Source organism: Silene latifolia, chromosome 3, assembly GCF_048544455.1.
Source record: "Silene latifolia isolate original U9 population chromosome 3, ASM4854445v1, whole genome shotgun sequence".
In the NCBI taxonomy this organism is placed as follows: Eukaryota; Viridiplantae; Streptophyta; class Magnoliopsida; order Caryophyllales; family Caryophyllaceae; genus Silene; species Silene latifolia.
Window position 1 is genome coordinate 2,272,307 of NC_133528.1, and position 25,448 is coordinate 2,297,754.

Here is a 25,448-nt window from a genome sequence, read left to right on the forward strand (position 1 = left end):
GTTCATAAGGAGTAACTAAGAGAGCAAGTAGGAGGGGGTCTGTGAGAGGTCACAACTTGTGACCGTCACAAACAAGACTTTATTTGGTATGGAGTATATAAAAAGGTGACAAAAAAAAGTAAAGAATTTACTGGGTTTTAATGTTGACTGGGTTTAAACACCGGTCATGAGTATTAAAGAGAAATAGGAACATATATCAGATTGTACTATCTCAGACCTCATTAGTTTTTGAGCTTATGTTTAGTTTTTCTGAGCTTTTTAACGTTAATAAGTTACATTTTAATTTTTGCTATCAAATTCAAATTTAACTGAGCTTATATATAATGGTTTTGAGTTCTACTGTAATTTTTTGAGCTTAATGTCTAATTAAATAAAATCAGAAACTTTATAATAAAACTCAAAAACTTTGAATAAAACTCAAAAACTTTATTGTAATACTCAAAAACTAAGCAATATGTGGTAATACATCAGATATATTATAAGAGCGATTTTAATGTTTATGCGGTTTGTAGTCAAGTAAGGAGTAAAGTAGTCCTAGGTAAATAATCTATTTTTGTCTTTCACATTATAAAACTTAAAACTTTCATTTTCTGTTTTCATCTCTTAAAAAAAAATAGTATGAATAAATAAATATTGGAAAATTAGAGACTTGGTATGAAAGTATTTTTCAATCTAACCATAAATATTGCAAAAGTAATCAGTAGTATTTTATAGTTTTTGGTTATGATTGTTACTCCCTCTATTCTAGACATTTATTTATTTATTTTATAATTTTCGAGGGATATTCTATTTACAAATAAACAAATACGGAGTACTTGGGATACAGAAAATACTTTGCAGACGGTAGACTTAATGACCATTTACATGAATTAAACAAATAAAAAGTCACTCTTATTGACACGAACGGAAAATAACTCTAAACAAATATAGTTAATATCCAATTGCTATTTAAAATAATTTTATTAAAATGTTTTTAGAAACTCAAAGTCATCAACATATTAAATAATAATTGTTGACAATAAAATTTCAGCATTGAATTTTTTTTATTTGCAAGTGGCTAATTATTGAGGACAAATAATACCGAATGACAATATCAATGAACACAAATACTTATGTAAAGCGATTTTACAAAAAATTATCGTAAAACAGGATTTTTTATTGACCACTTTTACTCACTAACAGAATTGTATGTGAATTCATTTTACAAATTAATCTATGTCAAACCGTTTTATACAAAACTAACTCATTAATAAAATACTAGATTGTGTCTAGTTTACATAATTGCATGCTAGTTAGATTATATTCCAACAAATAAAAAATAAAGAAATAAAATTAAGAGAATGCACTTCTAAAGATTCTAGATGGTTGTCTTAATTAAGCCATGCATTTGACTATATTTCTCAACAAAATTTGTAAAGTGTTATAAGTTTGTGATGTCTTACAAGCGTTTAAAATATTAAAAATAAAAGGTGATTGTGATATTTTCAAGTATATTTTCATCACAAGCAAAGATAGCCAATTTCAGATCATATTTATGTAATAAAATGATTCGAATAAGGAGAGCAATCAATGATTCACTATTGAGTAGTGATATTGCAGATCATATATACATCATATTTATTAAGTATTATACAATATATTTTCTTTCACTTGACGAATTACGTACATATTTTAGAATATGGGAGTAAACTTTAAAAAATACACTCCGTATACTATAATTTAAGTATATGAAAGGAGTACTGTATTTTATAACGGTTATGAACACAAATCTATGTAACACCAATTTTATAGTATTAAATAATTGACAATTATTTTGAGATACGTAATTGTCTTGCCAATCAATCTCAATCAGAGAGTGATTTATTAACATTTAACATTACTATCGATCATGGAAAGAACATTGACATTTTTTAGTACAAAATATACACTCATACTCATAGCATTCATTTCGACTTTTCGAGCATGTACAAATAAAGTCATTTTTCGATATGATATTTCTCTCTATTCTTATAGTATTTCTCACCCGACATCTTTACCTTTATTCAATTCATTTTTATCCATTTTCTTTTAATTTTGATAATTCATTTTATTTAAAGACCTGAAAGTCAAAATGATCTCACACCGGTGAAAAACACCCCTCTTAATAGTGTAAATTAAAATCGAGTCATTTCTTTTTTTATTGTATATGCTCTTAATAGAAAAATAGCTCAAAATTATAAGGATTATTTTCAGACTTTCGAATTTTAACCCGTCACAAAAGGGGAAAAAAAGAGAGAAGGAAGGATGACTAGTGTGGCATTGTTGCATCATGTGAGTAGCTAAAATGAATTACGTATTCACGTTGATTTTAAGCCTAAAAGCACAAAATTTTCAACAAAAGTTATAAAATTTGAATGTGCATTATTGTTACTTGAGATCCCATTAACACTTGCGTAAGGATTATTGGTCATAACAACATCTAATGTGAAGCATTAATTGAAAGGTTGTGTATTTAAACTTCCACACATGTGTAAGACTTTTAGAAGCTTGGGTAATGTTATGAACGGTTTTTCTAATATTTGCTTAATTAGATAAATTTTTTAAGAATGTAGTATTAGAATTGACGTACAAATTAATATTTACCATAATTAATAAAAGGATTTTTCTAACCTATGCTCACTAGGCATATGATAAAAAAACAAAAAAAAAAGAAAATAATTAAATGATATTTTTATGATAAATTGGAATATCCTATTACTTTTACTTTTCTTTAAATACATTTAATTATTTCCTTTTTGGTTTTCTTATCATATGCCTAGTGGACACAAGTTAGAAAAACCGTTAATAAAATTAATCTTGTAAATTTTTATCTAATTAACTTTTTGCTGTTTGCTCTTAGGGCACAAATTTTAAAAAATATATTATTATTATTATTATTATTATTATTATTATTATTTTTATTTTTATTATTATTATTATTTATTTATTTTTATTTTTTTAATTTATTTATTTTTATTTTTTTATTATTATTATTTTTATTATTATTACTATTATTATTATTGATGTTAAGTAAAGTTTATATCACTTTACTCCTAACATTAAGATTTACCGAAATAAGAAAATGAAAGCTGAAAAATATGTGAAATCACAAATATTAGGAATTAAAAATAACAAAAGAAAAAGAAAAAAAAAATTTGTACATTATTGGCTAGGTTGCACGGACACTCCTCCTAATCGGCGTTCCCGTGTCGGACACGACACTCGTCGGATACACGTCAAAACGTGTCGAACACTTGTAAAGCAGTGTCTAACTTTCATCTTTTATTTCGGCACGTGTCCGACACGTGTCCATGGTATTTTGAGCCGTGTCCATGGTATTTGGACACACCTGGCATCCAAACGGAATCAAGTTGAATTTAAGTTAAATGGCGAGAATTGTTATATGGTTAAATTTGGTGGGGAAATAAGTTGAATTGGAGACAAATGATGTTATTTAGACTAGTAATGAGATGTCGAAATAGATTGATTATAAGTTGGTTTTGGTTTTGGAAATGAGAATGAGTTATAATTAACGTAAGTTTTACTTTCACTTATTTAAATTTAATATTCAATACTTTTTCAAAAATAAAATCACACATATATAACTATAGAATATATATTTTATTAAATTTAAATGCCGTGTCCCGTGTCCTAAATTTCATGGGATGCCGTGTCACGTGTCCGTGTCCGTTTTGGTGCAACCTAGATTATTGGGACACAATTTCAAAAGAAATATTCTCAAAATATTTAAATTTTTTGTAGAAAACACAAATATTAGGAATTAAAAGGGGGGGGGGGAATGAACATTATGTAAGACAAATTAAAAAAGAAATTTTGACAAAAAAGTTTTAAATTTTGTAGAAAACATTTATCGTATTAAATTACGGTATTACCCTTACCATTTCTTCTCACAACAATGCCCCTTCACCAAACATCTCACAATCTTAGCTACCCAAAAATCCCAAACCAATCATCCTCTCACTCCACCTAGAAGATTAAGATTAAGGTGTTTGTTAAAATACGAGGGATTTGGCGATAAGGAGAGAGGGTACAGACTACAGACTCGAAGTTTAGAAGAATTGAATATGAGAATGAAACAAGTTGACCACATAAAGGTAAATTGATACATTACCTTTTTTTCCGTTCTTTAAATTAACTTAAAGTAATTACACAACTAAAACAAATAGCGTATAGACGTAAACAATTACTACTACCTTCCATCCAGACTAAACTATCATATGAGTCGTCATAGATAGTTTAGTCTGGACAAGAGGGATACTATTCCGCAACAAAGGAAACAATCACTAGAACATTAAACATAGACTTACCAAGATAAGGTGGTACGAATGTTGAAAAGCTTGGTACAACAATTTTCTAAAATGACACTTTTTGAGTTTTGATCTAAAAATTGTTTAAATTGGTACAGTTTTTGACTTATATAAGCTAGTCCCACCAAAATAAAGAACAAAAATAATTAAGGGTTTGAATTTTATTAAATGATTGAGCAAATATTTAGCTAAATTATATACTCCGTTTACTATATTTGGGTATGCGTGCGTTACTTGGTGAACACGATATTGGTAATGGCCACTTCGTGTCTTCACCCTCGGTACTAAACTACTAACTAAAGATTTTTATATTAGTTATTGTGAGCGATAGTTGTATAGTGACGGATTTAGGGGCGCTCATCCCTGGTGGAAAATGAAAATTATGCAGTTTTTATTAAAAGTTTCAAAAAAAAATATGAGTTTATTTTACGATATTACTTGTTCTTCCCCCTAATCACAAATTCTGACTCTATTGCTGATGACGGATAAAAAACGATCATTTATGATAATGACTATTTTATGTTAAAAAGTGATCATTTTAAAATAGAAAAAAGAGTCAATTTTTTTAGAGTAATGTTAAATATCGCCCTCCTAAAATGTGGTATTAGCTTAGGAATTGAGAATTAAATTACACGTTACTCAATGCAATTAATATAAATATTAAGGATTTATTTTCTCTTATAAATCCTTAAATACAGCCCTTAAAACTATATTAATTATTTTCCATTTATTTATCTTAAATGATGTACTTTTTATCTTAAACTGATTACTTTGCAAGTGATGGCATCCTATAACGGTCCTTTAATATAATATAATTTGTGAAGAGTTAAGCATGTTTTTATAGAGTGCATGAGATAATCCATGACCTCATTGGTTTGAGTTTCTTCGTCCAACTTGTTTGGGGTTGTAATAAATTAACAGCAAGTCTTATTATAGACGAGGATATCCGTCTATAATGAAAGACGGGTTGAATCCCTCTCATAAAGAGGCAAATAAGATCAAATGGTAATCCACTTGGTTTTTCACTTACCCTCTCACTTGCCTCTTTGTGAGAGGGATCCGACCCGTCTTTTATTATAGACGGATATGCATGTCTATAATGAGAATTTTTGATAAATTAAATACTCCCCTATTTTATTTGTTGTCCTCCTTTCCTTTTTCATCTAATTTTAGTTTTGTTCCCTCTTTTCTTTTTTTAATAATTTTATATTGTTCAAAATTAATTTAATGTGAGATTATATGTATTGTGTAGTTCAAATTAATTTCCTTAATTCTTATATTAAAGAGAAAGGGGAACAACAAAAAACCTAAAACGCAGTATTACTCATAAAACAAATTATATCCGGTTGTCTTGGTAAAACCAATAGGTGCATGTATCATGACAAAAAAAGTTGTTGACTACCTTGTGTTTTACAAATTGGTTTGACGACATTTGATTCGGTGGAAAACGTAGAGAAATAATAAGGCCCGGTTCTTTTGGACTTAAAGTCACTTAATATAAGTTCACTTCAAATTCTATAAGTTAGTTCAGTTCAGTTTAGATTTTATAAGTTCAGTTCAGATTTTATAAGTTCAGTTCAGTTTAGATCCTATAAGTTCGATTCGATTCGAGATCTTATAAGTTCGATTCGAGACCTATAAGTTCGATTCGATTCAAATTTCGATCCTATAATTTCAATTCAGATCCTATACCTCACTTAATTTAAGTTCAGTTCGAGATCCTATAAGTTCGATTCGATTCGATTCAGATCCAATAAGTTCGATTCGAATCCTATAAGTTCGATTCGATTCGAGATCCAATAAGTTCAGTTCAGATCCTATAAGTTAAGTTAAGTTCAGTTCAGATCCTATAAGTTCAGTTCAGTTCAGATCAGATAAGTTTCAGTCCAAAAGAACAGGGTCTAAGTGAATATTATTGATGAGAAAGGTTATGATAATTAGAAGGATCAATTGATGAAAATACCTCTTAATGTATTACTTTTTAAAACTTGGAACACTTTATGAAAAAAAATTTAAAACTTAATACCTTAATGTGCATTTCATTCACATTTTGATACCTTAAGTGGATTTAGGCCAAAAAATAGAATATTCCGACCATTTTTTTAAAGACATGGCGACGTATTTATGATGCACTTCGTTCACATTTTCAACCTCTTCCCTTTCTTCTTATAAGTACACAGTTGATTCAACCACTAGCATATTTCAATTAGCAGATTTAATTTGGTAATTAGCGGATTTAAGTTAATAGATTATTGTATTTATGTGTAATTTGGTTGTCATATTCATTTTCCACAATCTACTAATGTGAATATGTTAGGGGAGGCATCATATTGAAAAATAGTAGATTAAGCTCCAATCTACTGTTTCAATATGTCATCTACCAAACACTCGAATTGGTAGATTGATTGATTGTTGTACGGAGTCAAATATCAATTCATGGATTATACAACCAGTTGTATATGTTGTACGGTGTAGAATCTGAGCTTTGTGATAAAGTAGTATGAGCTTTATTAGAAAGTATTGAGCTCATTCATTTACACATTAAAAACCTGAACTTTGAATTAGCTCAGAAAAATGCATATAAGTTCGGATTCTTATACCTTGGTTGTACAATGCTTATGGTACAACTGGATGTATAATCCAATTTGTGGTCAAATATGCTAAAGACCTTGAATATGCTGAATATTTATCAACCCGTTGTTTACCAAACAAACACCTCCAAACACCCTCAAAACCAATCCGTTGTTTACCAAACACTTCCAAACACCCCCAAAGACCTTGAAGTATTACTTGATATGCTATTTCAATATGCTTCTATCAGCAAGAAAATCTCTATAGGGGTGGGGTAGATTAGCGAGAAAGATAATCCCCGCAATAGATATGGGAACATCCGGATATAATGCGGAACATGAAACAAATTCATTCGGATATGATGCGCGGAACATCCATGACCTTTTAGTATTGTGGATCATAATTCATAAGCAATCAGAAAATTTTACTATAGTTAAGAAACTTAAATATAAACCGATTTTCGCTGTTACCTCACACGATTTATTTCAACAAAACTTCAAAAATTTTCCTATTAATCTTCTTTTGTACAGTAATAACAGTAACTATTCCTTCACAAAAATAACCTCTTGTTTTTTTGAAATACACATATTAAAACAATTGATATACACCACAACACATCTTTACACAAAACAGAATTGGTACTGTAGTTAGGGTGATGCGCTCATGTGAAGCGCGACAAGGCTAGCATATAACCCGTCTTTTACATGGATTAGCTTGTCATGCTTTCCTTTCTCGGCTATGACACCATTTTTCACCACCGCGATCACATCAGCATTCTTAATGGTGGATAGTCTGTGAGCAACGACCACTGTAGTGCGGTTCACCATGACTTGATCCAGTGCGTCCTGCACAACTTTCTCAGACTCGGCATCAAGTGCACTGGTAGCTTCATCCAACAATAGGATTCTTGGGTTTTTAATTATGGCACGAGCAATTGCAACTCGTTGTTTTTGCCCTCCTGATAATTGCACTCCTCGTTCCCCAACAATTGTATCATAACCCTGAAAATAACTCACTCGGTCAACTTAGTAAAATGACAAAAATGACAGCAATTTTGTACCAATGCCATTACCTGCTGCAAGCTAGAGATGAATTTGTGAGCATTTGCTTGTTCGGCAGCAGCGATAATTTCAGCCTCGGTGGCATTCCCTCCCTTTCCATAGGCAATGTTGGCACGAATCGTGTCATTAAATAGAGTAGGCTCTTGACTAACAAGACCAATTTGTTGCCTCAACCATTGCAACTGGAACTTCTGAATTTCCACCCCATCTATGGTGATACATCCAGAATCGGGATTATAAAATCTTTGCAACAAAGATACTACTGTCGATTTTCCACTCCCACTTTCCCCAACAAGAGCTACAGTCTGGCATTTAATCACAAAACATTTATTTATTATATTCACATTGAAAAGAGAATCAAGTACCATAGACCTGGCAAAAGCAACCCGACCTGAAAAGGCTGACCCAAGACCCGAAAGTGACCCGAACTACATCACCCGAATTGACCCGATCACCCGACCCGAACATGGCCTGAGGCTGTGTGACTCGAACTGACCTGATCTCGAAAATGACCCGAAAAAACATAACTCTAATTGAACCGAAAAGACTTGAAATGACATTTTTTCTATTATTCATTGACCAGAAATAACCCAACCCGCTTGACCCGAAATAGGCCCGACTAACAAACCCGAAATGACCCGAGCCAACCCGAATAAACCCAAAATCAATTAACGATCCGAACTGACCCGGCCCGAACCCGACCTGGCCCGACCTAAACCCTACCCGATTGACTTGTTTGCCAGGTCTTGTCTATTACCATTATTATACTGTTTCCAAAAGTACCTTTCCGTGATGAATATTCAAGCAAAAGTCTTGGAATATCTGAACATCGGGTCTAGTGGGATATGTAAAGCTCACATGCTGAAAATCAATATCACCCTTAACTTGTTCCAAAGTTGTCCCTGATTCGTCGCTTGGGTCAATCTTAGATTTGCGATCCAGAATCGAGAACACAGAAGCAGCAGCAATCTTGGCTTTACTAGTGTCGGGAGCCAAGGAGCTTGATTGTGATATTCCTATTGCCGCCATGGCTAGTGCAAAGAAAACCTGCAATTTATCGTATCTTAGATGTTTCAACAAAATTATATCACATAATGTACGACGCTTTGAGCACAAATACTTACTCGGAACACATCAGCAAAAGTTGTTTTCCCATGGGCAACAAGCTGAGCTCCTGCATAAAAACTGAGGGCATAGACACAAAAAAGTAAAGCAAAGGACATTCCAAAACCCACACCACTGATAAGTCCTCGCTTGATTCCAGCTTTAATGGGGCCTTCACATTTCTTCTCATAAAGTTGCATTACCTTTTCCTCAGCACAGAACGACGCAACAGTTCTTATACTCCCTACTGCGTCATTAGCAACATGGCTAGCCTCCTCGTATTTTTTCTGCAATTATAGAAGACGAAGAGGCAAATATCAGTTGAGTTAACCTGTAAAGTCAATATGATATTTATGACCAGGGTTCGAAACCCATCAACATCAGATGAAGCTCCCTTCAGAGTTCAGACCGGACAAATGATGAAAAAGAAAACTGTCCATGTGGCTCCCTTTACACAAAACAAAACAAAACAAAAAAATAGACACAGGGAAATAAATAAATCATCTAATCCTGATTTACGACCGGTAAACAACTAATGTTTTCAATCACAATCAAAATTTGAGTTGCAATCCCAAATAAGCAAAAGTAAATATGTCTATTGACTAATGAGAAAGAATGAGTGACAACCTTAGCATCCTCACTGAATCCTTTCATGAACTTCACTTGAAAATAGCCATTGAGTCCTAAAAGGGGGATCATTGCAAGGATAATAAAAGCTAAGATCCAATTTGCAAGGAAAGCAATCAGCAGGCCAGATATTGCTGATGCAAAATTTTGGACGAGCAAACCAAGCGCATCTCCCACCAAACCACGCACACTTGCAGCGTCAGACGACAACCTTGCGCCAATTGCACCACTTGAATTTTCAGGCTCGTCAAACCAACTGATCTCCATGTGGATCACTTTCTCGAAGCACATTGATCTTATCCTTTGTATTAACTTACACCCAGCCACAGCAAAGAAGTAGGCTCGAGCTGGGGATGATAGTAGTGCTGCCACTGCGAATACTACAAATATTAGGGCCCAAAACCTTGAATCCGATCTCAACTCATGAGGTGGCTTGAAAAACATTTCGATCACACTTGATAAGAGTATACTAAACAAGGGAAATATAACACCACTGACAATGGCAGATAGTACTCCAAGAATAAGTATTGGTATTTCAGGCTTATTAAGAGCAGCAAGACGCCTTATCGAGACTTGTGGCCTTTCTTCAGGATGTGCCTCAACGTCGCTGTCGGGTGTGGAAGTTTCACCACTGTCTGTGGCTACTCCAACTACTGAGAATGAGAGACGCTTGCTGCTCACCCTCCCAGAGGAACCGAGACTTGATGATCGTAAGGACGATCTTTTTTGACTTTCCTGTCGTAACATATCCCCATCTTTATCAGATTGTCTAGAGTCTTTAGTCATTTCCTGTAAATGTATAAGTTGAGAATATGCTCCCTCTGGATCCTTGACTAACTCAGAGTGCTGACCTGGTTTTGCGCATAATGAAGAAACAAATCTCAATCAGGCATTAAAAAAAAAAAAAAAACAAAAAAAAACAAGTGTATCTAATCAGAAACTAATTACCAATTACCACATAACCAACATAGTCAAAGAACAACAGTACCCTGGTGACTAAAAAGGCTCTGGTCTATGGCCGGTAAAAGAACCCACATGTACACAGCTTATACCATGTGTTGAACGCAGAGAGGTGACTTGGGATGACTCGTGATGAAAATTGCATCGCGAATTACATAATTCGACAGGTACTTCACAATAACACAAGCGTAGACACTTTAGTGAGTCATCTGATATTCGATCCTAATCTAAATCCAAAGAAAATAGGGAGTTTATGGCTCCTTTGGAAATGGAAATACATCATACTCAACAAACTCAGACAATAATTCTCAATAAACCTCAAGGTTCCAAAGTATTTGAAAGAAGTAAACACTGACAAGGAAAACCAGAATGACAAATTATGGAGCGTTTATGCATAATGAAGTTATAATAAGCATACCTTTCTCAACCACCTTTCCTTGCTGAATGACTGCAATGATATCAGCATTACGCACTGTACTCAAGCGATGCGCAACTACAACAGTTGTTCTATTTACCATTATCCTGTCTAATGCTTCCTGTACGACCCTCTCAGATTCTGCATCAAGTGCACTAGTAGCTTCATCCAAAAGTAAGATACGTGGATCCTTCAAAATGGCTCGTGCTATAGCGATTCTCTGCTTCTGTCCACCAGATAGTTGAGTTCCGTGCTCACCAACCAATGTATCTAGTCCCTACACGTTATGCATGCCAACGATCTTGAGTCAAATTGTTGAAGAAAAAATATATTCCACAGAAGGAAAAATAAATAAATATACAGTGTTAAACCTGTGGCAATTTATCAATAAACTTGGAGGCATTTGCGAGCTCAGTGGCAGTTCTTATCTCTTCGTCTGTCGCTCCATCTTTTCCATACCCAATGTTATCTCTAATTGAAGAACCAAACAATACTGGCTCTTGACTTACTAGGCCGATTTTCTGCCTCAACCATCTCAGCTGAAATTCTTTAATGTTGATTCCATCAACTAATACTTCTCCAGCATGTGGATCATAGAATCTCTCAATTAAGCTAACAACGGTTGATTTGCCGCTACCACTTTGTCCAACTAATGCTACAGTTGTTCCACTTTTGATGGAAAGAGAAAATCCACGAAAAATTTGCTCATCTGGTCTGGCGGGATAACTAAAATAAATGTCTCTCAACTCAATATCACCGTGAACATCATCAAGAATTTTCCCACTAGGATCGTAAGGGTCAATGTCTGGTTTTCTATTGATGGTTTCAAACATCTTGTATGCTGCGGCTTGACCTGCGACAAATGCGCTCATGCTCGGTGATGCTTGCCCCAGAGACCTATATCAATTGTATTAGTTCTCCTTTTTGTAAATATTATTGAAGCAATAGAGAACAAGGAATACTCGGATGCAAACAAAAACAAAGATGTCTAATGTCGTTGAGTTAACGATATTGGAATGCCACTAAAGCATTCATAGTTTTATTCCATAAAGAATATAACATATTGTTGAGAATACTCACATGGAACCAGTCAAGACCGCTACAATGACGATTAGGACATCACCTCCAGTGTAATTACCTTTAAGAACCATCTTTGCCCCAAACCATATGGCTAAAGCATAACTACAAAAGATAACAAACATAACGACACCCAATCCTGTTCCTGCAGCCAGTCCTTCCTTAACACCTGATCTGTAGGCATCGACAAGAGACTTGTTGTATTGGGTAATTGCTTGTTTTTCCCCTGTAAAGGAAGCCACCTGAAGCAGAACATATTACAGACTTATTATACTGTCAAGTGTGTCGCTTAAAACAAAAGATGTGGACGACTAACTTCATATATCAAGGCAATGTACTCACTGTTCTGATTGAACCAATAGTTTGCTCCACAACAACTGCTGCCTTTGCATAAGCAGCTTGCCCTTGTGTCGCCATCTTTGATAACATCATACCCATAAGTGCACCAGCAAACACAAGCGGAGGTATCGAAGACAGCATGACAAGAGTAAGAAGCCATCCTTTGATGAAGGCAACGACAAATCCTCCAAGGAAGGTACAAATTAACTGTATAAATTGCCCTACCTATACATTTGAAGAAATAAGAAATAAGAGATAATACATAAGTTTAAATAGAGAATATGCGCGGAAAATGAGATCTAGTGTTAAATGTTACCTTCTCTCCCATGGCATCTTGTATAAGAACAGTATCACCAGACATCCTCCCAACAACCTCTCCTGTGTTTACTTCTCTGTCGAAAAATGAGACATCTTGCCTGAGAATAGTTTTCAGGTACAAGTTCCTCATTCTGGATGCCTGCCTTTCGCCTGTTACCATCCAGCAAGCCACCTCTGCAACAAAATATATAAGTACTTTCATCAGTTGACAACCAGTCCATTCATTGATTCATATGCGACCCTTTAAACATGAGACATAGGGTTAACTATGCTTACGGAGGAATGAAGCTATTCCTGATGCAATGGCCAAATAGACGAATTTAAGAGCCACCTACAGTGAAACTTTCTGCTGATTAGAAGCGTAAAATGGGCATGTTTTATAAAAAAGTAGAGCTCGGAAGAAAATTCACCTGAGCGACAACATTGACGACTTGTTTAGTATTTTGATTCTGACCAAAAGCATCAATGAGACCACCTAAAAGAATGGCCATCAAAGGCATACATATACCATTTGCAGCAGCGGCAATAGAGCCAATGATCATCAGTGCCTTATCAGTAGAGTCTGCAAAAGAGAAGAGCTTGTAGAACGGGACTTTCTTAGCAGTTTCCGTCTCTTTCTTTTCACTCTCCTTATGATTTTGTCCTGCTGCTTCACCATTGGAATTTGTCGCTTCATCAACTCCACTCATTGCCTCAACAATTTTAACCAACCCTCTCTGAGATTCAGAGATGGTACTTGGTTACCTGTAATGAGCAACATTCAACATCAAGTATGATCATCTACAAATAATCCAAGGGGGGGCATAAAACCAAAACCCTATAAGTCAACTCTACCCTACGAGGCTACGACAATGAAGATCAAGTTTGATGTTGACAACTTGATATCTTACTACAAAACTCGATATTTTAGATACATTCGAGCTATGTTGCTCAGACTCTTCAATATTACCTCGCGTACCCGTGTCGGACACTGGACAATCGGACATGGGTAGGACAAGTGGATACTTCGTTTTAGACCAAAAACATAATTTTTTCCATAAAATAGACGAATCTAACACTTGGACACGTACCCGTGTCGGATACTTCTAACAGAGTCCGAGCAACATAGCATTCGAGTACATTAATAACAGAGTTTACGCCAATCATATGAAACCGCAACCCTATATCATTTCGGAACACTTATACTACAACCCAGCAACCATTGCAGCAGCACCCTTTTGTTCCATATGATTATTATATTTACCTGTACAACAATGGACTAGTTCCGGCGTTCCGCCCCTGTTACACAAAAGGTTGTTTCCAAATGACCCAAAATGAAAATTACGTGTCGATAAATTTGTCATATACTCCGGAAGTATTGATAGCTGGAAAATGTACATGAAAATAATGTTATAACTACGGTAACCCAGCTAGGCATTTCAACAAACACATGGTGCGCATGATACATTAATGGTGCGATATGGTCTGACAAATACGAATTTACGAGATTTAATTGATTAATTAAATCTTTAAATGTGATACTGGATGATTTAGAAACTGAGGGAAGATATCAATCATCTGTCATTGATCATCTTACAAGTGAATGTTATCGGCATAAGACTTACCTCCAGGTTCCGCCACCATAGTGAATTCTTTACGTTTGCTTTATACAAAAGTCAAAATATGAAATAAATAAATGTAAGAAATTTATTTTTTATTTTTTTCGTGCACATGGATTTTACGAGTATTTGGTAATATATAACAAGGTAAAAATGTACTTGGAGTTAAAATGTAAAGAATTTACTGAGAGTTGAGACCATTTACATGCAGTGAGTGGATTATTAGAAAGTTTTTGAGTTCATTTTTTTCAACATAAAACTAAAAAATTACAATATAACTCAAAAACATTACAAATAAGCTCAGAAAAATTTGAGTTTTGACGTCAAAAAACTGACATGTAACTTTTAAACTTTATAAAGCTCGAAAAAATACACAAAAACTCAAATATATATGGAGTCAGATGTAATACATCCGATGTATAATCCTTTTTCTCATTTACATGGGACGCGTAAGAGATTTGACTTTCCGTAATTACATCGTATAAATTAACGAATCTTTTCTTTTACTTGATGAATTATGCACATTTTTTTGAATATCGGGTTAATTTTATTTTATTTTGAAAGTAAAGAACAATTCATTAATAGAATGTCATATGACACTTACAAAGGAGAGGTCTAATCGAAAACAAATCTAATGGAAACCAAAGAAAAAGAAAAATAATTTTCTTATAAACTAGGGATCTCAAAATAGCATCTGATAATTCGACTCGTGTCCTATTATCGCTATCTCCATGTAGCTTTTGAGGGGATTGTTCGTTTGATTTATGAGATAAAATTTACCTCTGACTGGTTCCAAATATCGTATCGGGTTAAATTTGAAAAGTATGTAATGTACTACGTGTATGAAAATTGAAAAGAGTATTTTTATAATTCGTACTCTCTCCGTCCAAGTAATGGCGTGTTTGTTCCGTATTTTAGGTTTTGAAAACCCGAGCCTACGTAGACACCATTTTGACAAATATTTTCAAAACCGACTCAAAACGATAAATATTTTATTTTTGACCATTATTTTAAAAAATCGTTCTAATAAATTATTCACTAGACAGATGAAATAGAAAAAAAAAAAAAAAAAAAAAACAAATTATACTCCTCGAGTCCTCGTCCCTATCTTATACCGATTGTATATTAAATGAACGTATATAATTGTATTGCCAAATTTAGCGTGTAAAATTACGGTCTTACCCTTGTTAAACCATTTCTTTCACAACAATGCCCCTTCACCATATCTCAGTATCTCACAATCTCCTAGCCAGATTTTTAAAATACGAGGGATGCGGAGGAAAAGAGAGGGGTACAAAGTCGGAGTTTATACTCGTATTATTTTCTCGGTTTTTTAATATATTAAAAGTAATTAGATGACCGAAATGAAAAGAGTATATTACATAACACAAAGTAACAAATTTCATGTTGATAGGACATAAACATGTACTTATTAATTATTATTAACTATTTTTAAAATTCCACTTATATATTTAATTTATGGGTCACCGATAGTTTAGTCTGAATAGAAGAGAGTATTCAGCAACCAAAAAAAACACAACATACAAGTAATAGTGTACTAGAACAAAGACTTACCAAGATAAGGAGAAGATTGGTGCAACAACTTTTCCAAATTGAGACTTGTTTGTGATTTTGATGTAAAAATGTTTTAAAGTGGTACGGTTTTTGACTTATAGTATAAGCTAGACCCACCAAAATAAAGAACAAAAAAAATGAAGGGTTTGAATTTTATTAAATGATTGAGCAAATATATAGCTAATTTATATACTCCCTCCTATTCTACATAACCTTCCCTATTTCTCTTTTCATCTATTCACAATATCTTCCCTCTTTCCTTATTTAGTAAAGTTTTATACTTATTTTAATCAACTCACCCCACAACAATACCCCACAATACTCATACTTTATCTTATTTTAATCACCTTACCCCACAACAATACTTATTTTAATCACCTCACCCCACAATAATACCCCACAATACCTTCCCTCTTTCCAATTATCTCACCCCACCACAATACTTTAACTTATTTAATTCAAACACCCTTAATTTTCGTGCCATCCATGAATAGAGAAGGTTATCGGGAATAGGAGGGAGTACTTACGTTTACTATATTTGGGTATGCGTGCGTTACTTGTTGAACACGATATTGGTAATGGTGACTTCGTGTTTACATCCTCCGTAGTCCGTACTAACTAAAGATTTTGATATTAGTTATTGTGCGCGACAGTTGTATAATACGATATCAAAGTGTCTTAATTTAATGGTTAAAACTAGGGATGTTCACTCAGTGATCCGGACCAAAGACCAGACCAGACCGGACCATTTGGTCCGGACTAGACCGGACCGAATTTTGTTTGGTCCGGTCCATGGTCCACCTATTTAGTCTACTTTGGTCTTCGGTCCGGTCCTGGACCAACCCGAATAGACCGCGGACCGGACCATGGACCGAAGTTATGTAATACAAGAATTTTTAAATTTGTAATATTATTGATTTTATTTTCTACTTTGTTTACACGTATTATGAGATGTGTAATTATGTAGTAAAATCTCGTAAGAAAATAATGTTATTTATTTTGATCATTACGAACTTCTCGAGTTCTAGTTTTATATGCTAAAACATGTCAATGACAATAATATTTGGTCCATTTGGTCCGGTCCGGTCCGGTCCACGTGTTTTTATGGTCCAGACCGGACCGGACCGGACCAATATTAATATGGTCCGGTCCTCGGTCCACCTCTTAACCCTTATTTGGTCTTCGGTCCAGAGAGTTTGGTCCGGTCCGGTCCGGTCGCGGACCAATGGACACCCCTAGTTAAAACAAAGATATTGTGAATAATAGGTCTTAGGTTCGAAGTTCTGTTCGCTCTAATGTAATGCGACTAAATGTGCGCTTGGTTAGAAAAAAAAAACAGTTGTATAGTACATGAGTGTACGACAAACGGTGGCTGATTTAGGAGCGCTCGCCCCTGCTGAAAAATAGAAATCCCGTAATTTTATTAAAAGCTTTGAATTTTTTCCGACTTTATTTTATGACATTACTTGTACGCCCCCGTTGAAATTTTTCAAACCCTGACGAGAGATAGAAAACGATCATTTTATGATAATGATTATTTTATGTTAAAAAGTGGTCATTTTATGATATAACGATCATTTACAAGTGGTCAGACCATATAACGATCCTTTATTAATACAGTATAATATATGATTTGTGGAGAGTTAAGCATGTTTTATTGAGTGAATGAGATAATCCATGACCTCATTATTGGTTTTGAGTTTCTTAATCCAACTTACATGGGATTCGTCATGTGAAATTGTGGAATTGTGGACCGTTCTTGTGAAGTTCTAATAAATTAAATAATATTTTGCATAAAACAAATTATATCCGGTTGTCTTGGTAAAACCAATAGGTTCATGTATCATGACAAAAAAAATGATGAAAGAGGTTGTGTACAAATTAGTTTGACGACATTTGATACGGTATCGGAGTATCGGATAAAGTCGTCGTGGTATACTTGTATGTGTGTAATTAAGTTTTGTAAGTGAAAGAAGATGAAGAAAACAAAATTAATTATATATTTTCAGGTCATTGATATTTATTGTTAACCGGATATGTGGATTACTTAAAATATATTTTACAATTTCACAATTTTTATGGTTTTAATAGAAAATTTGTATAATATAGGAGGTACATCATATACGACGATTTTGTTTGGCAATTGAAGCATATAACATTAACACATTATGATTAGTAGATTTTAATAGTAGGTATGGCCATGGTGAAATTTTATTAGCAGAATAAGAAAACGTGTTTGGTTTATAACATACGGTATGAAAGATTGAAATCTAAGCTAAAACCTTGTATTATAAGGCGGGAATAGATTAGCGGGAAAGGTAGTCGGAGTATTTTCGCCATAAGAGGGGAAAGTCCCTGAGCAATAGTCGAAGAGACGAAGGCGTACCTAAATTAGAATTCTAGAATGCACGTAAACTAGTCGAAGAGACGAAGACGATTCAGCACATTTCAAAATTTTTCCATTCAATCTTCTTTTGTATAATACATTTAACTATTATTCCTTCACAAACATATCCACTTATTTTTTCTTTACAGTATATAAAACAAAAAAAAAAAAAAAAAAAAATTGATATACACGCGATAGGTGATTAGGAAGATGCAGTCATGTGAAGCGCGACTAGGCTAGCATATAACCCGTCTTGTATATGGATTAATTTGTCGTGCTTTCCTTTCTCAGCTATGGCACCGTTTTTCACAACTGCGATCACATCAGCATTCTTAATGGTGGATAGTCTGTGAGCAACAACGACTGTAGTGCGGTTCACCATGACTTGATCCAGTGCGTCCTGCACAACTTTCTCAGACTCGGCATCAAGTGCACTGGTAGCTTCATCCAACAATAGGATTCTTGGGTTTTTAATTATGGCACGAGCAATTGCAACTCGTTGTTTTTGCCCTCCTGATAATTGCACTCCTCTTTCCCCAACAATTGTATCATAACCCTGAAAATAACTTTCACTCGGTCAACTTACTGGTATGAAATATATCGAGACTCTTTAGCTAGGACAACATGATACTGGTTTTGTACCAATGCACATTACCTGCTGCAAGCTAGAGATGAACTTGTGAGCATTTGCCTGTTCAGCAGCGGCGACAATCTCAGCTTCTGTAGCATTTCCTCCCTTTCCATAGGCAATGTTGGCACGAATCGTATCATTGAAAAGAGTCGGTTCTTGACTAACAAGACCAATTTGCTGCCTCAGCCATCGCAGCTGGAATTTCTGAATTTCAACCCCGTCTAGGGTGATATATCCAGAATCGGGATCATAAAATCTTTGCAACAACGAAACTACTGTCGATTTTCCACTCCCACTTTCTCCAACAAGCGCCACGGTCTAGCAGTTAATCAGAAGACAATTAATTTATAAAATATTTAGAAAAGAGTATTAACTTCCATTATTATACTCTTTCAAAATATACCTTTCCGTGCTGAATATTCAAGCAAAAGTCTCGGAATATATGAACATCAGGTCTCGTGGGATATGCAAAGCTCACATTCTGAAACTCAATATCACCCATAACATGTTCCAAAGTCGTCCCTGATTCGTCGCTTGAGTCAATCTTAGATTTGCGATCTAGAATCGAGAACACAGATGCAGCAGCAATCTTGGCTTTACTAGTGTCAGGAGCTAAGGAGCTTGATTGTGATATTCCTAATGCCGCCATGGCTATTGCAAAGAAAACCTGCAATTTATCTAATCTTAGATGTTTTAACAAAATTCTATCACAGAAAGTATGACGCTTTGAGCGCAAATACTTACTCGGAACACATCAGCAAAAGTTGTTTTCCCATGGGCAACAAGCTGAGCTCCTGCATAAAAGCTAAGGGCATAGACACAATAAAGTAAAGCAAAAGACATTCCAAAACCCACACCACTAATAATTCCTCGCTTGATACCAGCTTCCATGGGGCCTTCACATTTCTTCTCATAAAGCTGCATTACCTTCTCCTCAGCACAGAACGACGCAACAGTTCTTATACTTCCTACTGCGTCATTAGCAACATGGCTAGCCTCTTCGTATTTTTTCTGCAATCACAGAAAAAGAAGAAGAAAATATCAGTTGAGTTAACCTGCAAAGTCAATGAGAAACTTACGACCTGGGTTCGAAAGCATCAACAGTAGATGCAGCTGCCTTCAGACTAGACAAATGATGAAAAAGAATGTTCAAGTCACTAGGATGTCGTACTTATACCAGGTTCTTAACCCGTCATCACCAAAACTGTCCTTGTGGCTCTCTTTACACACACACACACACACACACACACAAAAAAAAAAAAAATCCCACCGAGGGACACTAATGTTTCACTCAGAATCAAAATTTGACAATTACTTTTTTGCAATTGTAATTTAAGTTGTAACTGTTGAACATCTACATTCCAAGTAAATATTTTTTTTAAATATATTGCAATCCAAAATAGGCAAAAGCAAACACGTCTGGAGCGAATAATGAGAAAGAATGAGTGAAAACCTTAGCATCCTCACTGAATCCTTTCATGAACTTCAGTTGAAAATAGCCATTGAGTCCTAAGAGGGGAAACATTGCAAGGATAATAAATGCTAAGATCCAATTTGCAAGGAAAGCAATCAGCAGGCCAGATATTGCTGTAGCAATATTTTCGACGAGCAAACCAAGCGCGTCTCCCAGCAAACCACGCACACTTGCTGCGTCAGACGACAACCTTGCGCCAATTGCACCACTTGAATTTTCAGGCTCGTCAAACCAACCGACCTCCATGTGGATCACTTTCTCGAAGCACATCGATCTTATCCTTTGTATTAACTTACACCCAGCCACTGCAAAGAAGTAGGCTCGAGCTGGGGATAATAGTAGTGATGCTACTGCGAATACTACAAATATTAGGGCCCAAAACCTTGAATCAGATCTCAACTCATGAGGTGGCTTGAAAAACATTTCGATCACACTTGATAAGAGTACACTAAACAAGGGAAGTATAACACCACTACCAATGGCAGATAGTACTCCAAGAATAAGTGTTGGTATTTCGGGCTTGTTAAGAGCAGAAAGACGCCTTATCGAGATTTGTGGCCTTTCTTCAGGATCTGCCTCAACATTGCCGTCGGGCGTGGAAGTTTCACCAATGTCTATGGCTACTCCAACTACTGAGAATGAGAGACGATTGCTGCTCACCCTCCCAGAGGACCCAAGACTTGATGATCGTAAAGACGATCTTTTTTTACTTGCCTGTCGTAACATATCCCCATCTTTATCAGATTGTCCAGAGTCTTTAGTCATTTCCTGTAAATGTATAAGTTGAGAATATGCTCCCTCTGAATCCTTGACTAAGTCAACGTGCTGACCTGGTTTTGCGCATAGTGAAGAAACAAACATTAATCATGTATGAAAAAAGTGCATCTAATCAGAAACTATTTACAAAGGCCAATGACTGCAATGACTAAAGACTCTGGACACAATAATTGTCAAAGAACGACAGTACCCTACTAACCCTAGTGCCTAAAAAGGCTCCGGTCTATGCCCGGTAAGGGAACCCACATGTACGCAGATAGGTGATTTTGGATGACTCGAGATGAAAATTGCATCGTGAATTATCAATTATGGAGCGTTTATGCATAATGAAGTTACAAGCTTACCCTTCTCAACCACCTTTCCTTGCTGAATGACTGCAATGATATCAGCGTTACGCACTGTACTCAAGCGATGGGCAACTACAACAGTTGTTCTATTTACCATTATCCTGTCCAATGCTTCCTGCACGACCCTCTCAGATTCTGCATCAAGTGCACTAGTAGCTTCATCCAAAAGTAAGATACGTGGATCCTTCAAAATGGCTCGTGCTATAGCGATTCTCTGCTTCTGTCCACCAGATAGTTGAGTTCCATGCTCACCAACCAATGTATCTAGTCCCTACCACATGACGAATACCAACAATTTCATATCAAATTGTTGAAGGAAAAACATATTCCACAGAATAAAAAGATATACAGTGTAAACCTGTGGTAATTTATCAACAAACTTGGCGGCATTTGCGACCTCAGTGGCAGTTCTTATCTCTTCGTCTGTAGCTCCATCTTTTCCATACCCAATGTTATCTCTGATTGAAGAACCAAATAATACTGGCTCTTGACTTACAAGGCCGATTTTCTGCCTCAACCATCTTAGCTGATAGTCTTTAATGTTGATTCCATCAAGTAAAACTTCTCCAGCATGTGGATCATAGAATCTCTCAATTAAGCTAATAACAGTTGATTTGCCACTACCACTTTGTCCAACTAATGCTACAGTTGTTCCACTTTCGATTGAAAGCGAAAATCCACGAAAAATTTGCTCATCTGGTCTGGCTGGATAACTAAAATAAATGTCTCTCAACTCAATATCACCATGAATATCATCTAGAATTTTCCCACTTGGATCATAAGGATCAATATCTGCTTTCCTATTGATGGTTTCAAACATCTTGTATGCTGCGGCTTGACCTGCAGCAAATGCGCTCATGCTCGGTGATGCTTGCCCCAGAGACCTATATCAACTGTATTAGTTTTCTTTTTGATATATTATTGATGCAATGAAGAAGCAATAGAGAACAAGGAATACTCATATGCAAACAAACACAAAGACGTCTGACGTCGTTGAGTAAACAATATTTTTTTGTTGGTCTATGGAGAGCCATAAGATCAATTATGATGCTGAGTTGCCGACGGGTTTGAACCCAGATCATGAGTACCACCCTTCATGAGTCATGGCTTTACAGTAAAGCTAGCTGACATCTGTTAAGTTAACGATATTGGAATACCGTCAAAAGCAACCACAGCTTTAGCCCATAAAAAATCTAGTAAAACAATACTATACAACAACAACATTACCCCAGTGGCCCAGTGCCTCAATTGTTCCCGCAAATTGCGGGGTAAGGGGGGGTCGGATGTACGCAGACTTACCCTTGTGTTAGCAACACAAAGAGTCTGTTTCCGAATGACCCAAGATGAAAATTGCGTCGAGAACTGCATCGAAGGACCACTACTTCACAAGAGAAAGAAGCGCAGCCACTTTAGTGAGTCATTTTGCTTTATTCCATCATAACCCAGAACCAAAGAGTAATGAATCTTTGGCTCCATTGGAAATATGGAAAGTAGTAAAACAATACTATACCAAGTATAGTAAAACAATACTATACCAAATATAATTTATAGACTGTCTGCTACTCTGCTATTGTTGAATATAATCATTTCGTTTCATGATTGAATAGAGAATACTCACATGGAACCAGTCAAAACTGCTACAATGACGCTAATGACATCACCCCCAGTGTAATGGCCATTAAGAATCAACCTTGCCCCAAACCATACGGCTAAAGCATAAGTGCAAAAGACAACAAACGTAACGACTCCCAATCCTGTTCCTGCAGCCAATCCTTCCTTAACACCTGATTTGTAGGCATTGACAATAGACTTGTTGTATTGGGTAATTGCATGTTTTTCCCCTGTAAAGGAAGCCACCTGAAGCAGAATATGTTAAAAGACTTATAGTGTCAAGTTTGTCGCTTAAATCAAGGCAATGTACTCACTGTTCTGATTGATCCTATAGTTTGCTCCACAATAACTGCTGCCTTTGAGTAGGCAGCTTGCCCTTGTGTCGCCATGCTTGATAAAAACATGCCGATAAGTGCACCAGCAAACACAAGAGGAGGAATTGAAGACAGCAAGACAAGAGTAAGAAGCCATCCTTTGATGAATGCGATGACAAATCCTCCAAGGAAGGTACAAACATACTGTATAAATTGCCCTACCTATACATTTAAATTAAAAAGAGAGAATACATAAGTTTAAATAGAGAATATGCGCGGAAAATGAGATCTAATAAATGTTACCTTCTCTCCCATGGCATCTTGTATAAGAACAGTATCACCCAACATTCTCCCAACAACCTCTCCTGTGTTTACTTCTTTGTCGAAAAATGAGACATCTTGCCTGAGAATAGTTTTCAGGTACAAGTTCCTCATTCTGGATGCCTGCCTTTCGCCTGTTACCATCCAGCAAGCCACCTCTACAACAAGATGTCAAGATACAAGTACTTTCATCAGTTGACAATCAGTTCATTCAACTGAGACACTCAAACAAAAGACATAGAGTTCACTATGCTTACGGAGGAATGAAGCTATTCCTGATGCAATGGCTAAATAGACGAATTTAAGAGCCATCTACAGTGAAAATTCCTGCTCATTAGAAGCGCGAAATGGGTCTGTTCAATAAATATGAGAAGTGCTAGGTCGGAAGAAAATTCACCTGAGATACAACATGGACAACATGTTTAGTATTTTGATTCTGACCAAAGCCATCAATGAGATCACCTAAAATGACGGCCATCAAAGGCAGAGACACACCATTTCCAGCAGCGCCAATAGAGCCAATGATCATCAGCGCCTTATCAGTAGAGTCTGCAAAAGAGAAGAGCTTGAAGAACGAGACTTTCTTAGCGGCTTCAGTGTCTTTCTTTTCAGTCTCCTTATGAACTTGTCCTGCTGCCTCGCCATTGGAAGTTGTCGCTTCATCGACTCCACTCATGGCCTCTACAACCAACCCTCTCTGAGATTTGGAGATGGTACTTGGTTACCTGTAATGATCAGCATTCAAGAGTAAGTCATATCGTCTTTGACATTGTCATCCAAAAATAATTCAAGGGGGCATAAAACCAAATGACCCACATTAAAAATTCGCTCATCTTATCGTCTCTTGCAATTTGGAACACAATGACCCACAATAAAAATCCGCTCATCTTATCGTCTCTTGCAATTTGGAACACTTGTAGTATAAGCTGGCAAAACAGCTCGAGCTTAAACCCGGCCATATAGGCATATAGCCATGGGCTAGTTACGCCGCCCCACGTGTCATGTAGGCTAAGTCAAACTTACCCATATGCTCACAACACAGAATGGCTGTATCCAAATGACCCACAATTAAAATTATGTGCTGCTAAATGCTATGGTTGGGTCTTATTGAGTATGGTAGAACATTGATGAAGTTGAATTTAAAGCTTATGGCATATCAAAGCATAGTTTTCGCTTTGTGTAAAGGATGCTACAAAGGCGATTTTGATGCTGACAGGGTTCAAAGACTTCAAACCCACGTCATGAGTACCGCCTCTCATGAATAAAACAACTAAGCTAGTTGACATCTAACGCAGATCAAAGCATAGAAAATTTGGAAAATGTACGTGAAAATAATGTAATGACTGCAATAACCCAGTAACCCAGCTAGGCATTTCAACAAACATATGGTGAGCATGAAACTTGGACACTGCCATGCAATCAAATATACGAGATTTCTTCGTTGAAACATTTCATCATCACTGATAATATTAGTGAATCCCATCATCGTGAGACTCTGCTGCAGTGAATGACTGAATTGTTTACGTTAGTTTTTTCTGTTTTTCACTTGTGTTTCTTATAGTAATAAAGTTTAAAATAAAATATACACACAATTTT

At 35.7% G+C, this 25,448-nt stretch overlaps 2 protein-coding genes across 4 annotated transcripts; both read right to left on the reverse strand.

The window, feature by feature from the left end:
* Positions 1-7,374: 7,374 nt before the first annotated feature.
* Positions 7,375-16,149, reverse strand: LOC141646718 (ABC transporter B family member 11-like). Of its 3 annotated transcripts, none has more exons than XM_074454637.1 (13): positions 15,992-16,149; positions 13,229-13,562; positions 13,095-13,149; positions 12,817-12,992; positions 12,504-12,725; positions 12,165-12,403; positions 11,456-11,981; positions 11,088-11,361; positions 9,710-10,560; positions 9,103-9,369; positions 8,762-9,025; positions 7,990-8,283; positions 7,375-7,918 (listed from the first exon to the last, which is right to left on the reverse strand). In XM_074454637.1, exons 2-13 carry the CDS (start codon positions 13,505-13,507, stop codon positions 7,565-7,567), a joined length of 3,801 nt encoding a protein of 1,266 aa, XP_074310738.1. In that variant the 5' UTR covers positions 13,508-13,562; positions 15,992-16,149; the 3' UTR covers positions 7,375-7,564. The 3 variants fall into 3 exon arrangements, with proteins under 3 accessions (XP_074310738.1, XP_074310737.1, XP_074310739.1); XM_074454636.1 differs by lacking the exon at positions 15,992-16,149 and adding an exon at positions 14,423-14,508; XM_074454638.1 differs by lacking the exon at positions 15,992-16,149 and adding an exon at positions 14,062-14,149.
* Positions 16,150-18,432: 2,283 nt separating this feature from the next.
* LOC141646704 (ABC transporter B family member 11-like) lies at positions 18,433-25,448 on the reverse strand. The gene is made up of 13 exons (XM_074454609.1): positions 25,178-25,448; positions 24,250-24,577; positions 24,110-24,164; positions 23,835-24,010; positions 23,532-23,753; positions 23,225-23,463; positions 21,965-22,490; positions 21,604-21,877; positions 20,462-21,312; positions 19,753-20,019; positions 19,412-19,675; positions 19,033-19,326; positions 18,433-18,933 (listed from the first exon to the last, which is right to left on the reverse strand). The coding sequence occupies exons 2-13, from the start codon at positions 24,526-24,528 to the stop codon at positions 18,580-18,582; spliced, it is 3,801 nt and encodes a 1,266-aa protein (XP_074310710.1). The 5' UTR covers positions 24,529-24,577; positions 25,178-25,448; the 3' UTR covers positions 18,433-18,579.